Here is a 15,112-nt window from a genome sequence, read left to right as displayed (position 1 = left end):
ACTTAATATTTTCAATAGCAAAATTGTGTGTTTCAGTTACTTACATGAGAGGCTGAAACATCACAAATATCTCTTGCCCTTCCCCCAGTCATAAAAGACAATCCAACTTGAGAATATATGATAACTGAGACCGCTGAGTACATTTGTGCAACATCAGCAAACAAACGATACCTTTAAAATATCTTTTATGGCTCTGAACATCACATATTTGCTATATTATGTACAGGATAAGGAAGGTCATAAACTATTTAAAAGGCAACTTTCCAGCTGTGTTTATCACATCCACTGGAAGAGAGCCCATGAAGGGACACAGCAAGGACCCCATGGGGGGAGCATCCTCAAATTAAGCCCAGTGTGAATGAATCAATAAGGATAGGAAATGGAATTCAACACAATACCCAACTCTAGATGAACTAGACACACTGGACTCTGGCAGCTACTACAGTCACGTCCCTGATAGAGGAAACAGCAAAGCAACGGACTGGCCATGAAGGAAGGGGGAGGCACATTTTTGCCACACTGTTCCTCTTTGTCATGTTTTAAATTACAGCAATAAAATATAATACTTCTACCTTATCCAAAGTGTGAAAGCTGTCCTATCTCCCCACATGCTTGGAGGTCAATTCAATTAATTACTTCAAGGTAATTAATTATGAACATCACTTTACTGCAGGTAATTATCATTTGCTCTACCAGGCATTACCTGTTTGTATAAAAATAATGTCACTGCACTAAAAAGTGCAATTAAGGGCTTTATAAAACCAGTGAATCAGACTAGAACTTTCAAACTGCAGGTGGGAACAACTGGCTGGCTTCTCTGAAAAGAAGTAACTTGAGCAGTGTGAGTTGTGGTTTTTAGGATGTTCTCTATGTGTTTTTGTGTGTGTGCACGATATGCACGCTGCTGTGGAGACCGTGTACTTACTACTGGGCGCAGTCAATCAGCTGGTACTCGTTGGAGCGCTCATAGCAGGCACGCACCCCTTCATCCTCCCAGAGAGCCTTGGCATGCTCGTAGAATTCCTGGAAGTGAACAAGAGAGGGAATGTTTAGACACGGGGGCTGCTCCCAGTGAGACCAGAGTTCACCCTGCCACCAACCCTGGGTGCAATTATTCCCTGTTTCGAGGCAAACTAAGGAGTGAGTGTTCATAAAGAACTTCAACGTGCTACACATACTTGGAAATTGAGACCAGCTGATCTCTTATTGTGGATTACTGGTCTTGGGTAGTTTTCATCCTATACTTTTTGGGAATGGGATGAAGGGCCAAACTAAACTACTGAATAAGTTTCTTTCTTCACCCAATTGCTTACCTAGGAGGAATACAAGCTAATTAGGAGACTTTGCCAATAAATGATTTGATGTCATGGAGATAAGACGTCTCATTTATGAAGATGTGGTGAGACCGCAATTTTCCTTCCAGGAAAATGCAAATTTTAGCAAAAATATTATAATTGGGAGCCGTTGGCAAATCTGACCTTGTCAGTCAATGCCTATCAATCAAAGGAGCAAATGACCTCTGCCTGGTTTTAAAACTGCAATAGGTCACAGTTCATATGTCATTTGAGTAAAAACATTTTTAATTATATGGGGGCAATCTCCCCTTACAAGGGAAGAAAAGGTTTTTCTGCAATGTGAATGCAGCAAGAAAAGGGTCAAAAGCTAAATGGGAGGACCCTTAAGGGTCACCATCGTAGTGCAATTTTAATTCGTTTTTTCTATTAGAGCTACAGAACCACAGAAAAGCCTGTGTTGGGCATTATGTATGCTGTGTTTACTGCTCGACTCTTCTTTTATTTTTTCCTATTTAAGAGAATTTACCTAGCCATACTTATTAATACTGCTTCCTGGATAGGAGAAGTTTGCAGCCAAACCCATTTAAAATATACAAACACAAATTCCCACGAAATCCTGACAAAAGGCGACAATAAGTCATTGTTTTTGCTGCAGACGAGTCTTTTCCTTCTGGACCTTATAAACTTGCCCATCTTTCCATTTTGTTTCCTGTTCCCCTCTTATAAACTATTCTTCCCTCACTAAGGGTCAAAACATATATGCTTAGGGCATGGGCAGTTCTCTGTTCCCTAAAAATAGTTCTTTATGGAGCCGACAAATCTGTGCAAAAAGCGTCCTGCACGTCAGCCAGGCAACACAGAAGACAATCCCTGTGTTATGACATTTAGGTGAGGGCCTTTTGTAATTTTTTTTTAAATTAATGAGAAAAGATTTCATTTAGCCCAAGGCAAGGACTGATTTTAGGAAAAATTAATAAAAGTTAAATGGCAAATTGTTTAAAATGAGAATATCTCCCATTTATAAAACTCAGAGCTGGCACTTCATCTCTCATTCCTTGGTATCTCAGAATAGTTTCAATCAGCTAGACGATTAGCATTTCTGTGCCATACTCAACATATAGTACTTTGTCACAAGATGTGTATAAGGGAGTAATTAAGGCTGCCACAAGTCATGACTTTTTCTTCTGTGAAAATTTACAGTCCAGTGCAGTGGGAATGGTGGTATTGAACTGGGATGTTTACTTGTGGAGAGGAGTGAGTCAAGACTTACACACGGGGTGACAGGACTCTGCTCCTCCATCTTGACTAAAGCCCTAATGCTTACTGCTAGCTGTTGCTGTCATTTTAAGAATAAGGATTCTTAATGGGTTAACTGTTTCCTAACAGTGTCAAAGAACTAGGTTTTGCTGGCAGTGTGCAAACTGAGTTTTGTGGCAGAGTAGCGGAGGGGGGTCCCTGGTGGTGTGGGGAGGGGGTGCAGGCTTGGCTTACGGGAGGGAAATCAAAGTCCGGCACGTTCATCACGCTCAGAATGTAATCCACTCTGAACTGGTTCTCTGGGTTGGCCAGCTCCACAGGGGGCACCAGGTTGCTCATGGCGGCCACGATGGTCTGAAAATGATGGAGCAAAGGTCAGGGGGAGAGCGCTGTCTGAAAGGGAGGCTAAAAGAAAGGACAGAAAAGGACCAGGCACGTACTTCAATGGCCTCTTTCAGGTTGTTTTTGATGTCCTGCACTTTGGTGGCCTTCTCACTACAGTGGGATTGAAAAGAAAAAAAAAAATCATATTGCATCACGTTGACTCACAGTGTCGTTTCAACCACGACTTTCCAACTAAAATAGTATTCTGTTCTTGAAGGAGTGGTGGGTTCAGATCTGGGCTGAGGTTGGAGGTTCCCGAATAATGGTGGTTTCAAATGATAACCACCCATTGTGTCCTGAGGACACGCCCAAGTGGGGCAGAACCCCAAGCATCTAGATAAGGATTGTGGCTACTGTACCAGAAGTGTGGACTGGTTATTTACTATTCAGAGGGGCTTCCACCCTCTTGTGGCCCCCACTGCATGCCAGCACTTCCTAAAAGTTCCTATTGGCCTTTATTAGCATCCCTATTGGAGGGTCAGTTGCTCAGTTGTGTCTGACTCTTTGCGACCCCATGGACTGCAGCACGCCAGGCATCCCTGTCCCGAAGCTTTTGGTGGGGGCGGGGAAGTGTTATTGTAGGGTTAAGGAGGTGGGGGAAGGTCATGGTGTGCCTTGCGGCTTCTTCAGTCACTGGATTAGCATAGGGACCAGCAGTGAATGAAACGAAGGTGGTAGTGTTAATTACAGACTTAAGGGCCCCGTTTTTATTTATTGGAATAGTCACTGTCCCTCGATGCGGCCAGCAGCAGTGGACAATATTTCTAGTTGATGTTAATATACATTGATCCCTCAATGTGAACAGAGTAAAATGGAATTCTGCCACCCCTCCCTGGAAGTCTTTAAGATCTGGGACTTATGGGGGGAAGGGGAGGGAGGCGGTGTGGCCTACGCCCCACAGTTAGGTAGATGTTAGTGCCTTCATCAGTTTTTAATTGATTTTAACTTGCACACCTGGGAGGGCAGGTGTGGTCTGTGTGGAACCAGCCACTTTCAGCGTCCCTGGGGACACAGGTAAAGGCCCTTTGACTCTGGGGAACCCTGTCATTGTGCTTATCCCCGTGTGTCTTCAGACACTGTCCATCATCAAACACAGCCAGGGAAGGTTCTTTGGGGCTGTGTTCTTGCCACAGTATTGCCCAGAGTGGGTCACCTGTGGGCTAGGGGATTGGACCACACCCACGACACACATACTGAGTATCAGGTCCTAGGAGGTGACAGTGGTGTCACAAAGATGGAAGGTGCTGTCCTCAGGGGAGGGGACGGAGGGTCCCGGTGACAGAGGCAGGAGGGGGACAGGGCTTATATTTTTCTTGCTGGGGGTTTTTTAAAGAAACCTCTGGAATCCAGTTGTTGATGTATTCACGGGGTTAATTCACCTAGAGTACTGGGATGGAGGTAATTTAAACACGTAGCCCCTCAGGGGCAGGACACGACAGGACATTAGCGTAGAGGACACGCGGGGAGGGGATGTTAACAAGAGCAGCTTAGCCCGGGAGGTCAGTGTGACATGGGGAGGGGGAGGCGGCTCCTGGGCCAGGGGTGGGGTGGGGTGGGGTGTGTGGCCATGTGATCACCTGCAAAGCCCCACCCCCTGGAGAACTTGGCCTTTCACCCTTTCAAAATAATCCTTTTGCATATTCGTTTGAGCGGTGGGCCCTCGTTTTCCAAATGATCTCATTTCATCCCTTCCCCAGGGTGCAACTGGCCTCCGAGACCCTGCCCGTCTCGTATCTGAATGGGGGGAGCTAGTTTAGAGGTACTGCCCTCATCAGGGGCTGAAGAGGTGTATGTTTTGCGGGTGCAAGTCTACAGATGGTACCAGGAACCAACCCCCTCATGGCTCTTTAATAAAAGTGCTGCAAGGCGGGAGAACTCCAGGAGAGCTGTGCCACCAACCAGGAGTGGGAGATTTGTGCCCCAAACCCGACTCTTAATGCAACCAGCATCAATATAAAGGGATCTCATCTTGAACCCCTCTGAGAGTTTGGTGAGTTTCTGAAATTCCTAATCGTGTCCCGACTTGGCGCTACGGCCTAAATCAGGTATTTAGATGTTGGAGTTTTAAACGGACTTGTGTTTGTTCCCAAGTTGCACACAGAAATTCAAAGTTAAAACCCCACAGGACAGTCCCATTCCCATTCATTAGAAAGAAGCTCCATTTCCATGGTAATGAGAGCCTTGGAGCTTTGGTTTTAAGGTCCCACAATAGTTAAAATTATTTATGTCTGGGTATTAATGCCCAAATGAGCCCAAAACAAGAGAAAAGTTATTTCCAGGAACCTGGTTCTTTCATTCAGTTTGATATTTTGGTCTAAGTAGTAGTATGGTAATTGGAAAACTTCCAGTCTTAAATACGGATATTCTGAGAATGTGCTCAGTATTCATCTACGTATGTGAATAGGTGTGGGAGTATATCAAGTATAAAACAGCTAAAATAGAAATCTAAAATCTAATTCGGGTGTGTAATACTAAAACAAAAATTCCTCCATTGAAGCAATTACTATGTAGATGGAGATATTATACTGGGGGTTGGCAGGTTTACTGTAATTTTACTATCGCTTAATGAATTTAACATTGATTGTGACATTCTCTGATCAAGTTCTTCGTATGTCTTTGACGTAATGAAAGCCAAAATGTATATCAACTACATACAGAATTCTGATGGATGCAAAGTGGGGGCTGGAAGAACCGTTTGGATTTTGTAACTGCCCCTCCCCTCCAACATGTATAAAGCCTGAGATCAGGGCTGCTTTATATGCTGGGTTCAAATTTTAAGAGATGGTCACCCCCTCCCCCGTGTGTTAGGGGAAGGCTATGTTGTATACTGACTTCTATATCTTTTATCTTTATGCTTTTTTTTTTTTGGTGGGCAGACAGACAAAAGAAGAAAGACAGAAGACAGACGCAAGATACAGGGATTGCTGAGACATGCAGAGAATTTTTATTTATCACATTTGTTAATACTTAAGTTTTACTTGTAGAACAGAGTCACAGATAGAAGAGCAGGCCTAATACTTAAGTTTTACTTGTAGAACAGAGTCACAGATAGAAGAGCAGGCCTAATACTTAAGTTTTACTTGTAGAACAGAGTCACAGATAGAAGAGCAGGCCTAATACTTAAGTTTTACTTGTAGAACAGAGTCACAGATAGAAGAGCAGGCCGTTAGTATTAGTAGGATTCAGTCAGGGATCTAGCATAGCATCTAGGAAGTATACAGGAGGTGGTTCAATAGGGAAGTGGGTTCAATAGAGAGGGGTCATAGCTCTCAAATGCCAACTTTTGGTACAGTAAGCTGTCAATCACTGTTTATGTAGATGCTTTGGGTGGTTGATACACTACATATTTGTCAATTAGGGTTACTTTTTTTGTTGCTTTTTGTTTGTTTTTTAAATTTTTTTTTTTTTTTCAGTTATCTTTAGAGGTTAGGTGTTGGGGCCCCATCCCCCCACCCCCCCACAACAGAATAGTATTCTTATTAGAAGTTCCTAAGACGGGCAATTCCAGCATGCAAAGTGTGATAGGACATAGCCGGGAAGATGAGAAATTGAAGCCATCATCTAGGGGTTATATAGTCTAAAAAAAACAGATGAACAAACATGTGTCAGTTACTTGGTCCCGACCCCCCAGTCTCCTTTGCCCCTCCCCTCCCGAGCCACAGAAGCTATTTTTGAGGTGCCCTAGGCTAGGTCAGTTGGCTCTTCATGTTCTCAGGACAAAGAGCTGCTCCCTCACTGCATGCTGAATACGAAGAGCAGTGTTTGGAGAGGGTTACCTGGCATGCGTGTATGTATGTGTGCATGAGTGTGATGGGCAGTGCGGATGCAGGAAGTGCAGAAAAAAAATAATTTGATAATGAGTGGAAAAAGATGGAGGCCATCACTAATTTCCTATCCACTGGATAAAATGACAGTTTTAAAAAGACCAGAGACTTTTCCAGATCATTCTCAACAATGACCTCCCTCCTCCTCAAGGTGCCAAGTATTTATCTCCCCCCGCCCAATTAAGGACGGTGCGGCACCACGTATTTTAATAGAGGTAAAAAAGATTTTTTTTTTTCCCCCAAAGAGGTCTGAAATTTTAACATCAGACCAGCCACACGGTAGACAGAATTTAGCAGGTTTAAAAACAAGTAGACAGTTTTTAAAACAAGTAGCCAATTCAAATGGAGAGCTGGGGGTGGGGGATAGAAACCATCAATTTTTGAAATCCTAAACTGACCGTCTTAATGCTGAAATCTATAGCTTTCCCCCAGCTGGATCTAATTATACTTTAAGGATGGCCAAAAAAACAAAAACAAAAAAAAAACCACCCTGTTTTGCACTTCACTTGCTCTAAAATGACAAGAAATTGTGTTGTTTTGCAGATGTATATACCAAGATGGCTGATGGCCCTTAAATGATTTTGGTTTTCTTCCCGGGTCTCTGTGTCCTGTTTCCCAGTATGAGCTTTGTGTGTGTCAGGTGTGTGTGTTAAAAAAAAGTTTTTCTGTTTTTGAATGTTCCTACCCATCGCTGTTGCTCCTTGCAGCCTGCGGGTCCTCTTCGCCGCCCCTTTTAAAGAGAGATTGAAAGCTCACCTAATCTGCAAGGCACCGCAATTTCACAAAAACCCCACACAGCCTCCCTACATTCCTACACAAACGGCCGCCATCCTCCCGTTAATTCTTAGGTCGCCTTCCTGGCTAAATTGGCACCTCTACTGAGACTGCAGGCCATGGAGGGAAGAATTCCACACCTTCACTGCAGCATTAGCAGAACCCTCTGGAGACTTCATCAGGTACAGGAGGGACGGATAATTATTTTCTTGTGCTTTCACTAAATGTACATGCATCAGGGAGCTAACACAGTGATTTATCTCACAGTTCTTTGGAGAATATAGCATCGCGTAAGGCCCCTGATGGTTCCAGACCTCAGTCGCCGTGTTGTACTGAACACACAAAAGGTCCATGATTTTTGGCCCGTGATTTTCTGGTGCGTTATTAATTTCCTCCCTTCTTGGACTTGGGCAGCTACCTATGTTTTTATTTCTATGTAATTGTTCCCCACAAACTGTCATCAATTAAAAGTGTGCCTGGACTGTGAGGCACACAGCAAAAAAAAAAAAAAAAAAAAAAGATTAAAAGAATAAAACCCACTACCACCAAGCCCCTCCCTCCCCAAACCCAATCTTCGTGATTGGCAGCAACTCCTCCTTAAAGGTGGGAGGGACAGGATGGCTTAAGCTGTCTACCAGGTTTTGTAATTGATTAGCTTATTAGCTCATCCAGTGTTAATGGCACTCCCCCCACCCCCAAATGTAACAGAGTTAGCTAGCATTGAGTTAGGAAAATCCGCATTTGACCTCTGTGTTTGTGAAGGTCAGATTAATATGCCATGGTTACTCTGCAGAGGTACTCGGCACAGCAGTCTGCGGACAGTTAAGGCAAATGTAATAGCTCAGCCCAGTCCTGACAAAGCGCACGTTTACGGAGCAAGGAGGCAGAGACCCTGAGCCACCACACAGAATCCCCTTGGGTGGACGGATGTCCTCACTTGGCAGGGAATTCCTAGTGGAGAAGGAAACCGCCTTTGTTGCAATACCGCAGCGAGGAAAAAGAAAAAAGGAGGCTCATTTGTATGAGATAAAAATAAGGTTTCTAGGCTCACATAAAGAATTCCCCTGTATGTCACTTTCACAGGCTAAATTTAACATCCTCAGAGATTACCTATGGTTTCCTCTACAAACAGGCAAACTGGGAATGTCTCTTCCTCTTTTGGGGGGGGGGGGCGGGGAGGACAAAAAAAAAAAAAAAACCCAGAAAAGAGAAGTGCTGGTTTAAATGCCTCGTCTGCATTACAGACAGACTCATTTAGGGGGGAGAAACTTTTCTCTAAAAATTAAAAAAATTTACGGCAATCCACAGAGTAATAAAACTTTAAGTGAATTATTTCAAGGATGTCCTATCTTCTATTGGACCTGAGCTAAGGTAAACAGTGGCTGCTGCATCCTTTTAAAAATGCAGGCCACATCCAGTTTTAATCAAAATATTTATCTAGAGGGTACATGGTCAAATTATTTTTGCTTAACAAGCCTCCTGAAGCAGCGCTCCCCGGAAAGTTGCTGGGGGGAAAATTATGCAAGGTTTTTCTTTAAATTACAAAATCACAGCAAAAAGCCTATTTCAGGCTTTTTGTTTTAATTGAAAGATAACAGTCTCTGGTGGCAGGGCTTTACTGAAAGGTGTGTCAAATTAAGAATTTCAGAATTTGTTTGTGACATGTTAACGTGACTTAATCAACATGTAGTTAGTTGCATACCGTTAACTCATCGGGAGAGCCATTCATAAAACTGGTAAAAGAGCTCATCCCTCTGAATTTTAAACTTAAAAAGCATCCTAAACTAAATGTCCATTTGTATGGATGATGTCATCCTTTTCTCTACCTTCCCCCTCCATGATTATTTGATCTAAGAAATTCTGGAACTTTCCATAAAGAGCTGCCTCCTGCAGTTTTTACTTCTAACAGGTGATAAAATTCATCTGTTTCCCCTTGTGTAGTGCATAGTAGGAGACAGTAACTGGTCTTTATTAGTTCACTGGAGGGAGCAGTTGGTGCATAACTGAATTAAAACTATGCCCCTCTGACTCAGCCTCCCCTTTGGAAACTAAAGGGGAATGCAATTTTAAATTGAACCCAGATTTAAGAAAAAGAATAGGACTGTTAACCAACTAGTTAACTACAAACTAGTGCCTGCAAGTGTTTGTAAGGTTAACTACCCTTACCAGCCCTCCCACCCTCGTGAAAGTAGAAGTGGGTCTGGGGAGACCTATGCCCCTTATTTGCATTCTTCTCCTATAGCTTACATCTTCATATATGCACTCTCTCTTTTCATCTTTATTCTCACTGCGGTATTGTCACATTGTCCTAAAGCAAGATGCCTTGAAGGACTTTTCAAAGGCAAAAGTGCCCCTAGGTCTGGCCAGAAGTACCTAACTCCCAGCCTTTCCATCATTTAAATATCTTTATCTTTTCTTTAGGCAAGATCATCGATTTTTAAAAAGGGCAATGATGATTTGCCCATGGTAATTCCAAGGGGGGGGGATGATGAATTACTAACAAGGGCTGACTCTTTCCACTTTGTTTTATGTGAGAATATTATTGAAACAATGTTTCCCGAATAGTTTAAAACATCCTGCACTGGTGCATTGCGCTGAAATGTGCTGGGGGTGGGGACCAGCTCTGCAGTGGTCAGCGTGGCTAGGCAAAGGGATGGCCAGGGCCGGTGTTAGCCACGTTGGAGACCCACTGCACCAAAACCTACCGCAGACCTGTCACGGGGCCAATGCAGGGGCTTTATAACTATTACTGTTTGTTGCTGCACCAAAGAGTAAAAAAGGAGGAAAACAGCCCCTAAAGAGCTCTTTCCTGATATGTAGGCTGAAAATATTAAGTGGACATTGGCTGCCCAGCCCCTAAAAGCTACCTAAACTTCCTAAAGGTTAGTATAAAATGTGGTACTCTGACCGTGCCCTTGGTACAGATTTGACACTTACTCTCCATTAAACCCATTAACATGCAGGATCCTCATTTGCTTCACAATGGTGCTTTTACCAGATTCTCCAGCACCTAGAAAATGAAAGTAAGTCTCAGGTTAAGAAAGAGACATTTTACACACTTTGGGCAAGGAGGAGAGAGAGGGGGGGAGAGAGAGAGAGAGAGAGAGAGACACTACTGCTGTTTTCTCCATAGAAGCAACACGCAAAACACAAGCAAAATACGAGACGTGCAAATTTCCTTGACATTTCGACGCAGAAAAAATGAAATAAACATCCAACTTTGTGTGTACCTGCAGTATTTCACCATCAGAACAACAAACAAGAATTAAAGGTTTTGGTTTGTTTAGGTGTTTTCTTTTAGTTGTTTTAAAATTTGTGGGGTGGGCACAGAGAGAATGATGCAATTTTGTCATGGTGGGGAGAGGTAGGAAAATTAGTTATAACTATGAAACTGGATCTTTGAACTACGAGCATTCACTGGTAAAAACGTACACCTTAATGTATATGGGCACATTAATTCATTGTTTGTCAGCTGTTTCGTGGTTAAAATACCCCAGGGTTCACAGACAATGCCCAGACCCCTGTGGTGCCCCCAGATCTAAACTGACGCAGCAGCTCTCCAACATTTTCTTAAAGTAGCTGTTTTGTCTGCAGGGTTCTTGTCCCCTGGGCTACTTAAAAATCACCCCCTTAGCCCCACAATATGCGGTTTGATCCACTTCTCCACACCCCTCCCCCCTTTTACTGCAAACTTTATTTTTCTAAGGTAAACTCTCTCTGGATATAACCACCATTTGGGGGTGGGGGCGGGGAGAGATGAAAGACCATCGATTTGCTGTCTTCTTGAAAAATATTTAAATACAGTGCTTGAGGACAACCCTATTAATAACATGTTAAAAAGGACAAGACTTTAATCATAAGGGAAAATATTCCTGAAAACGACTGAATTTTCTATGATTCCAAGCCCTTCACGACTAACAGAGCTAGAAAAAGGGCGTATGCCCCATTTGAAATCACCTTAAATTTGTAAAAACATGTTTTATGGAAAAAACATAGTTCCACCAAGCTAGGAGGAGGATTGCTAGTTTCTCGGACTCTGTAAATGGATCCTCTCTCCAACAAATAATCCTGAGTAGACAATTTTTGTCCCCCTCCCACACAAACCTATTTGGTTTTTTAGCCCCTCTTCACTTTTTATTGTTTTGTTTTACTGCCCAGAGAGCCAAGCATTCCTCCTTCTCTTGCCTTTTCACAAGGCTGTAATCAATATCTGTAAAAAGTTAAAATTAGTTTCCACAGAAACATTGATTTCAAAGCAAACATTCTATCTTAATGAGCCTAACTCTCACAAATTAAAATATTAATGGTACATAATATTAATCAGAATCTCCAATATTCTTCTTTTGTGTTAAAATTCGTAGCACCTCTCTTTTACATGCACACAGAGGTCCGTGCCTCAGTTTCCACATTTAGGAAATCAGAGAAACTGAAAAACTACTGCAAGATCTTTTGTGGCTCTGTAATTCAAATTTTATTCCATTAAATTAAAAAAGATGATCCTCTTTTATGAAAAAGGGCATCATCATGTTTCCTCTTTTTTTGGGTAAGGGGCATCACTCGGTGAGAATCACCATTTAAAGATGTAAAACGCATGGCACTGACCCGGGCTGCAGAGCCCCACGCCAGAGGCTTTCTATGATAATAGGACTAGGACACCTGGGGCAGGTTAGCTGAGTGATGCCAGGTGCATTCAGAGTCATCAGTCTCAAATTAAAGGGAGACTATGACCACTGTGCAAAGGTGTCAGAAATTTAAGGTACCATTCGCATCACACTTGTTTTAAATTATTCAGATAGCAAGAGTGTTCCTGGGGAAGATTCTAGACTTTTCTAGGCTTATACTTTGAAATCAAATTATCAAATTATACGCAATTAATATTCACACACCATAATTCCACTTTTAGAAGTTTTTGACAACAGCTCAACATATGTACCATTTAATTACTGTAATTGCAAATGCATAAACACCAAAGAGACTTATTTTCACTTAATTTTCTGCTTTACATAAATCTGAACCCCGGAGAACAAAGACATGACCCGTCCCCCAAAAGCAAAGGAGACACCACCACAACGGAAAAACAGCCCTTTACATTTTATTCTTTATAATCAAGCTGTTTTGTTGATACGTGACCCTGAACTAGGTCTTAACCTAGCAAATTCACTCAGATAGCCAAATTACTAAGGAAATGGAAAACTTCCATACTAATTAATGCTTGTGTAATTCTTCTGGTCATTTCAACAATTTCTTTTATGCTTCTTTTATTTATTTTTCCAAATCAGCACCTTTAAGAAAAATGGGGGAAAGGCCATCTCCTTAGAGTTAACAGCCCACCCCCACGCTTTTTTTTTTTTGCCAAAGAGGAAAAACCGCAATCAAAAGAGAAAACCCAAAACCAACCAACCAAATGTCACTTGACAAACAACTAATTCATGTATTCTCCTCTCCTTCCACCTGGAAAAAAAGTCTTTTCCTTCAAGTGCGCTGGATTCCCCCCCCCCACACCTTGAAAAGGACAAAAAAAAAAAAAAAACCACGCCATTTCCAGACCAAGAAGCCATTTACAGACAAATGTCATTTTCCAGTTTTGATTTGTGCATGTCTTTTTTTTTTTCCTTTTTTCACAAAGCGCTCTCAATGTGGCCGACTAACAGGAAAATGTGTGTGCTAATGGTTTATGGGGGGGGGGGGGGGACGCTGCTGCGGGGGGGTGGGCGGCAGCTGCTACAATTAATTCTCTTCTTTGCTTTTCAAAAAGCCTGCATATCTGGAAGGGGAAAAAAAGGTCATACTGTAAAATGACGTGTCATTTGGCTTCACTGGGCACTTCAGCGTACTAACTCCATTTTTTTTTTTTTCGGCCTTATTTTATTCGATTCTCCTTCGCTTCCTTCCACGGCCCGGCCCGGCCCGGGACACGTCTGCTCCGCGCACACAGAGTGTCCTGCCCCAAACGCACCAAGTCGCGCCCAGCGCCCGCCGCGCAGCCTCCTCCCGCCCCCCGCCCCCCCCTCGGCTCCGGCGCCACGACTCGCCCGCGCCCCCTCCCCCTCGCTGCACCACCTTTACCACCCGGAGCCCTTCCGAGGGGCTGATGTCACCCGCCCCCCCCGACTCTCCGCGGCCACTTCCCCCGCCGAACCTCCCCTCGACGATGCCCCCTCCGCCACCGCGGCGTTCCCCCCCACCCCGCTGGCTGGCTTTTTCCCTGTCCCTCTCCCGACAAATCACACACCCCACGGAGGCGGGTCCCCCTCCCGTGGCCCGCCACCCCATTTCCTGTCCCCGAAACCCTCTTTTTGTCGCAGTCTCCCGAGCCCTGTGGGACTCCCCCTCCCCCTCCCCAACACGCACCCGAAGCCCCGGCGCCGTGTAGGCCTCGCGGAGAGAGAAAGAGAGAGAGGGGAGGGCGCGGGGAGGACGGGAGAGCGACCGGGAGCGGGCAGACAGGGCAGAGAGCCCCGCGCCCGCGTCGCCACGGCCCCCCGCCCCATTTCAGGCCCCCGCCCGGCCGAATGGCGCCCCGGGGTCCCCCTTCCGGCCTCGCCCCCCGGAGGCTGAGCCCGCGGGCGGGCGGCGGGCTCGGGAGCGCGCGCCCGGGGCGGGGGACGGGCTCGGCGCGCGCGGCCTGCGGGGCGCCCCGAGGGGCCCCCCCGGGCCGGGCCGGGGCCGGCGCCCCCCGCCCCGCCCTTACCCAGCAGCAGCAGACGGTGCGTGGCCCGGTAGACCTGCTTGTCCTTCTGCAGCTGCTTCTCGATCTTCTTGTTGGCCTCGCGCTGCGCCTTCTCCTCGTTGCGCTGGTCCTCGGTCTTGCTGTTTCCGAGACAGCCCATGGCGGCGGCGGCGGCGGGGCCGGGCGCGGGCGGCCTCACGCGGGCCGAGAGGGCCGGGGCAGCGCCGGGCGGGCGGGCGGGCCGGGCGCGGACTCGGCTCCTCGGGGAGGAGCGCGCGGGGAGGGCGGTGTCGCTGTGCCTGAGCGGAGCGCGCAGCTCCCAGCCCCTCGAGCCTGAGCCCAAGGGTCTGATGGCCGCCACGGAGCGAGGCGGACCTTAGACGGAGCTGCGGGCGCTGCTGCCGCCGCTGCCGCCGCCGCCGCTCTTATTGCCTCGGCCGGAGCCCCGCCGCCGCCCCGACCCAGAGCTCCGCGGCGGGCGGGGGGAGGCGGGGGGAGGCGGAGGCGGCGGCGGCGAGGGGGGTGGAAGGAGGAGGAGGAGGAGGGATGAGGAGCGGCCGCGGCGGCGGGGAGGGCGGGAGCTGGCGGAGGGAGGCGCCCCCCCGGGTACCCGGGGAGGGGGGTCCCTCCGCCCGCGTCCGGCCCGGGACGGGACAGGCCCGGGAGACGCCCCCTCGCCCCCCCTGGCTTGGGCCCCAAGCGGGGCCGGCCTCCGGGGGGAGAGGGGGCGTCTCCGAGCCGGTGACGACCCCTCGCACGACGCCAACGCTCCACCCCCCGGGCCGCGTCGCCCTGCGGCCCCCGAGGCCGAGCGCCCCCCTCCCCTCCCGCGGGCGCCGCCGAGGGGCCGGGGTGGGCGGAAGGGGAGGGAGTGCGAGCCAGAGCCCGGACTTAGGAAAATTTTCGAA

General features: G+C 46.5%; 2 protein-coding genes across 32 annotated transcripts in view; both read right to left on the bottom strand.

Moving 5' to 3' along the window:
• Positions 1–15,112, bottom strand: part of GNAS (GNAS complex locus) — a 67,388-nt gene that overhangs the window by 4,144 nt on the left and 48,132 nt on the right. For 5 of the 31 annotated variants that reach the window (XM_086332722.1, XM_086332723.1, XM_086332701.1 and 2 more), the window contains 4 exons: positions 10,472–10,544; positions 2,993–3,047; positions 2,787–2,906; positions 926–1,023 (listed from right to left, as the gene is read on the bottom strand). In XM_086332722.1, coding sequence (XP_086188848.1) covers positions 926–1,023; positions 2,787–2,906; positions 2,993–3,047; positions 10,472–10,544 — 346 coding nt within the window. Of the gene's footprint in view, positions 1–925; positions 1,024–2,786; positions 2,907–2,992; positions 3,052–5,695; positions 6,514–7,445; positions 7,491–10,471; positions 10,545–13,885; positions 14,091–14,225; positions 14,640–15,112 lie in introns of those variants that run through there. The other 26 variants (XM_086332718.1, XM_086332698.1, XM_086332702.1 and 23 more) reach the window with 15 other exon arrangements.
• LOC147360536 (neuroendocrine secretory protein 55) overlaps positions 928–15,112 on the bottom strand; it is a 62,317-nt gene continuing 48,132 nt past the window's right edge. Inside the window, exons 2-6 of the mRNA XM_086332732.1 lie at positions 10,472–10,544; positions 7,446–7,490; positions 2,993–3,047; positions 2,787–2,906; positions 928–1,023 (exon numbers count right to left, since the gene is read on the bottom strand). The gene's annotated coding sequence lies outside the window, so the exon portion shown is untranslated. The remainder of the gene's footprint in view (positions 1,024–2,786; positions 2,907–2,992; positions 3,048–7,445; positions 7,491–10,471; positions 10,545–15,112) is intronic.

Source organism: Bos grunniens, chromosome 13 (assembly GCF_055505025.1).
Source record: "Bos grunniens cultivar Pamir isolate PY7600 chromosome 13, Bosgru_T2T1.0, whole genome shotgun sequence".
Classification (NCBI taxonomy): Eukaryota; Metazoa; Chordata; class Mammalia; order Artiodactyla; family Bovidae; genus Bos; species Bos grunniens.
The sequence above is the reverse complement of the archived record's forward strand: the minus strand, read 5'-3'. Positions and strand labels throughout refer to the sequence as shown.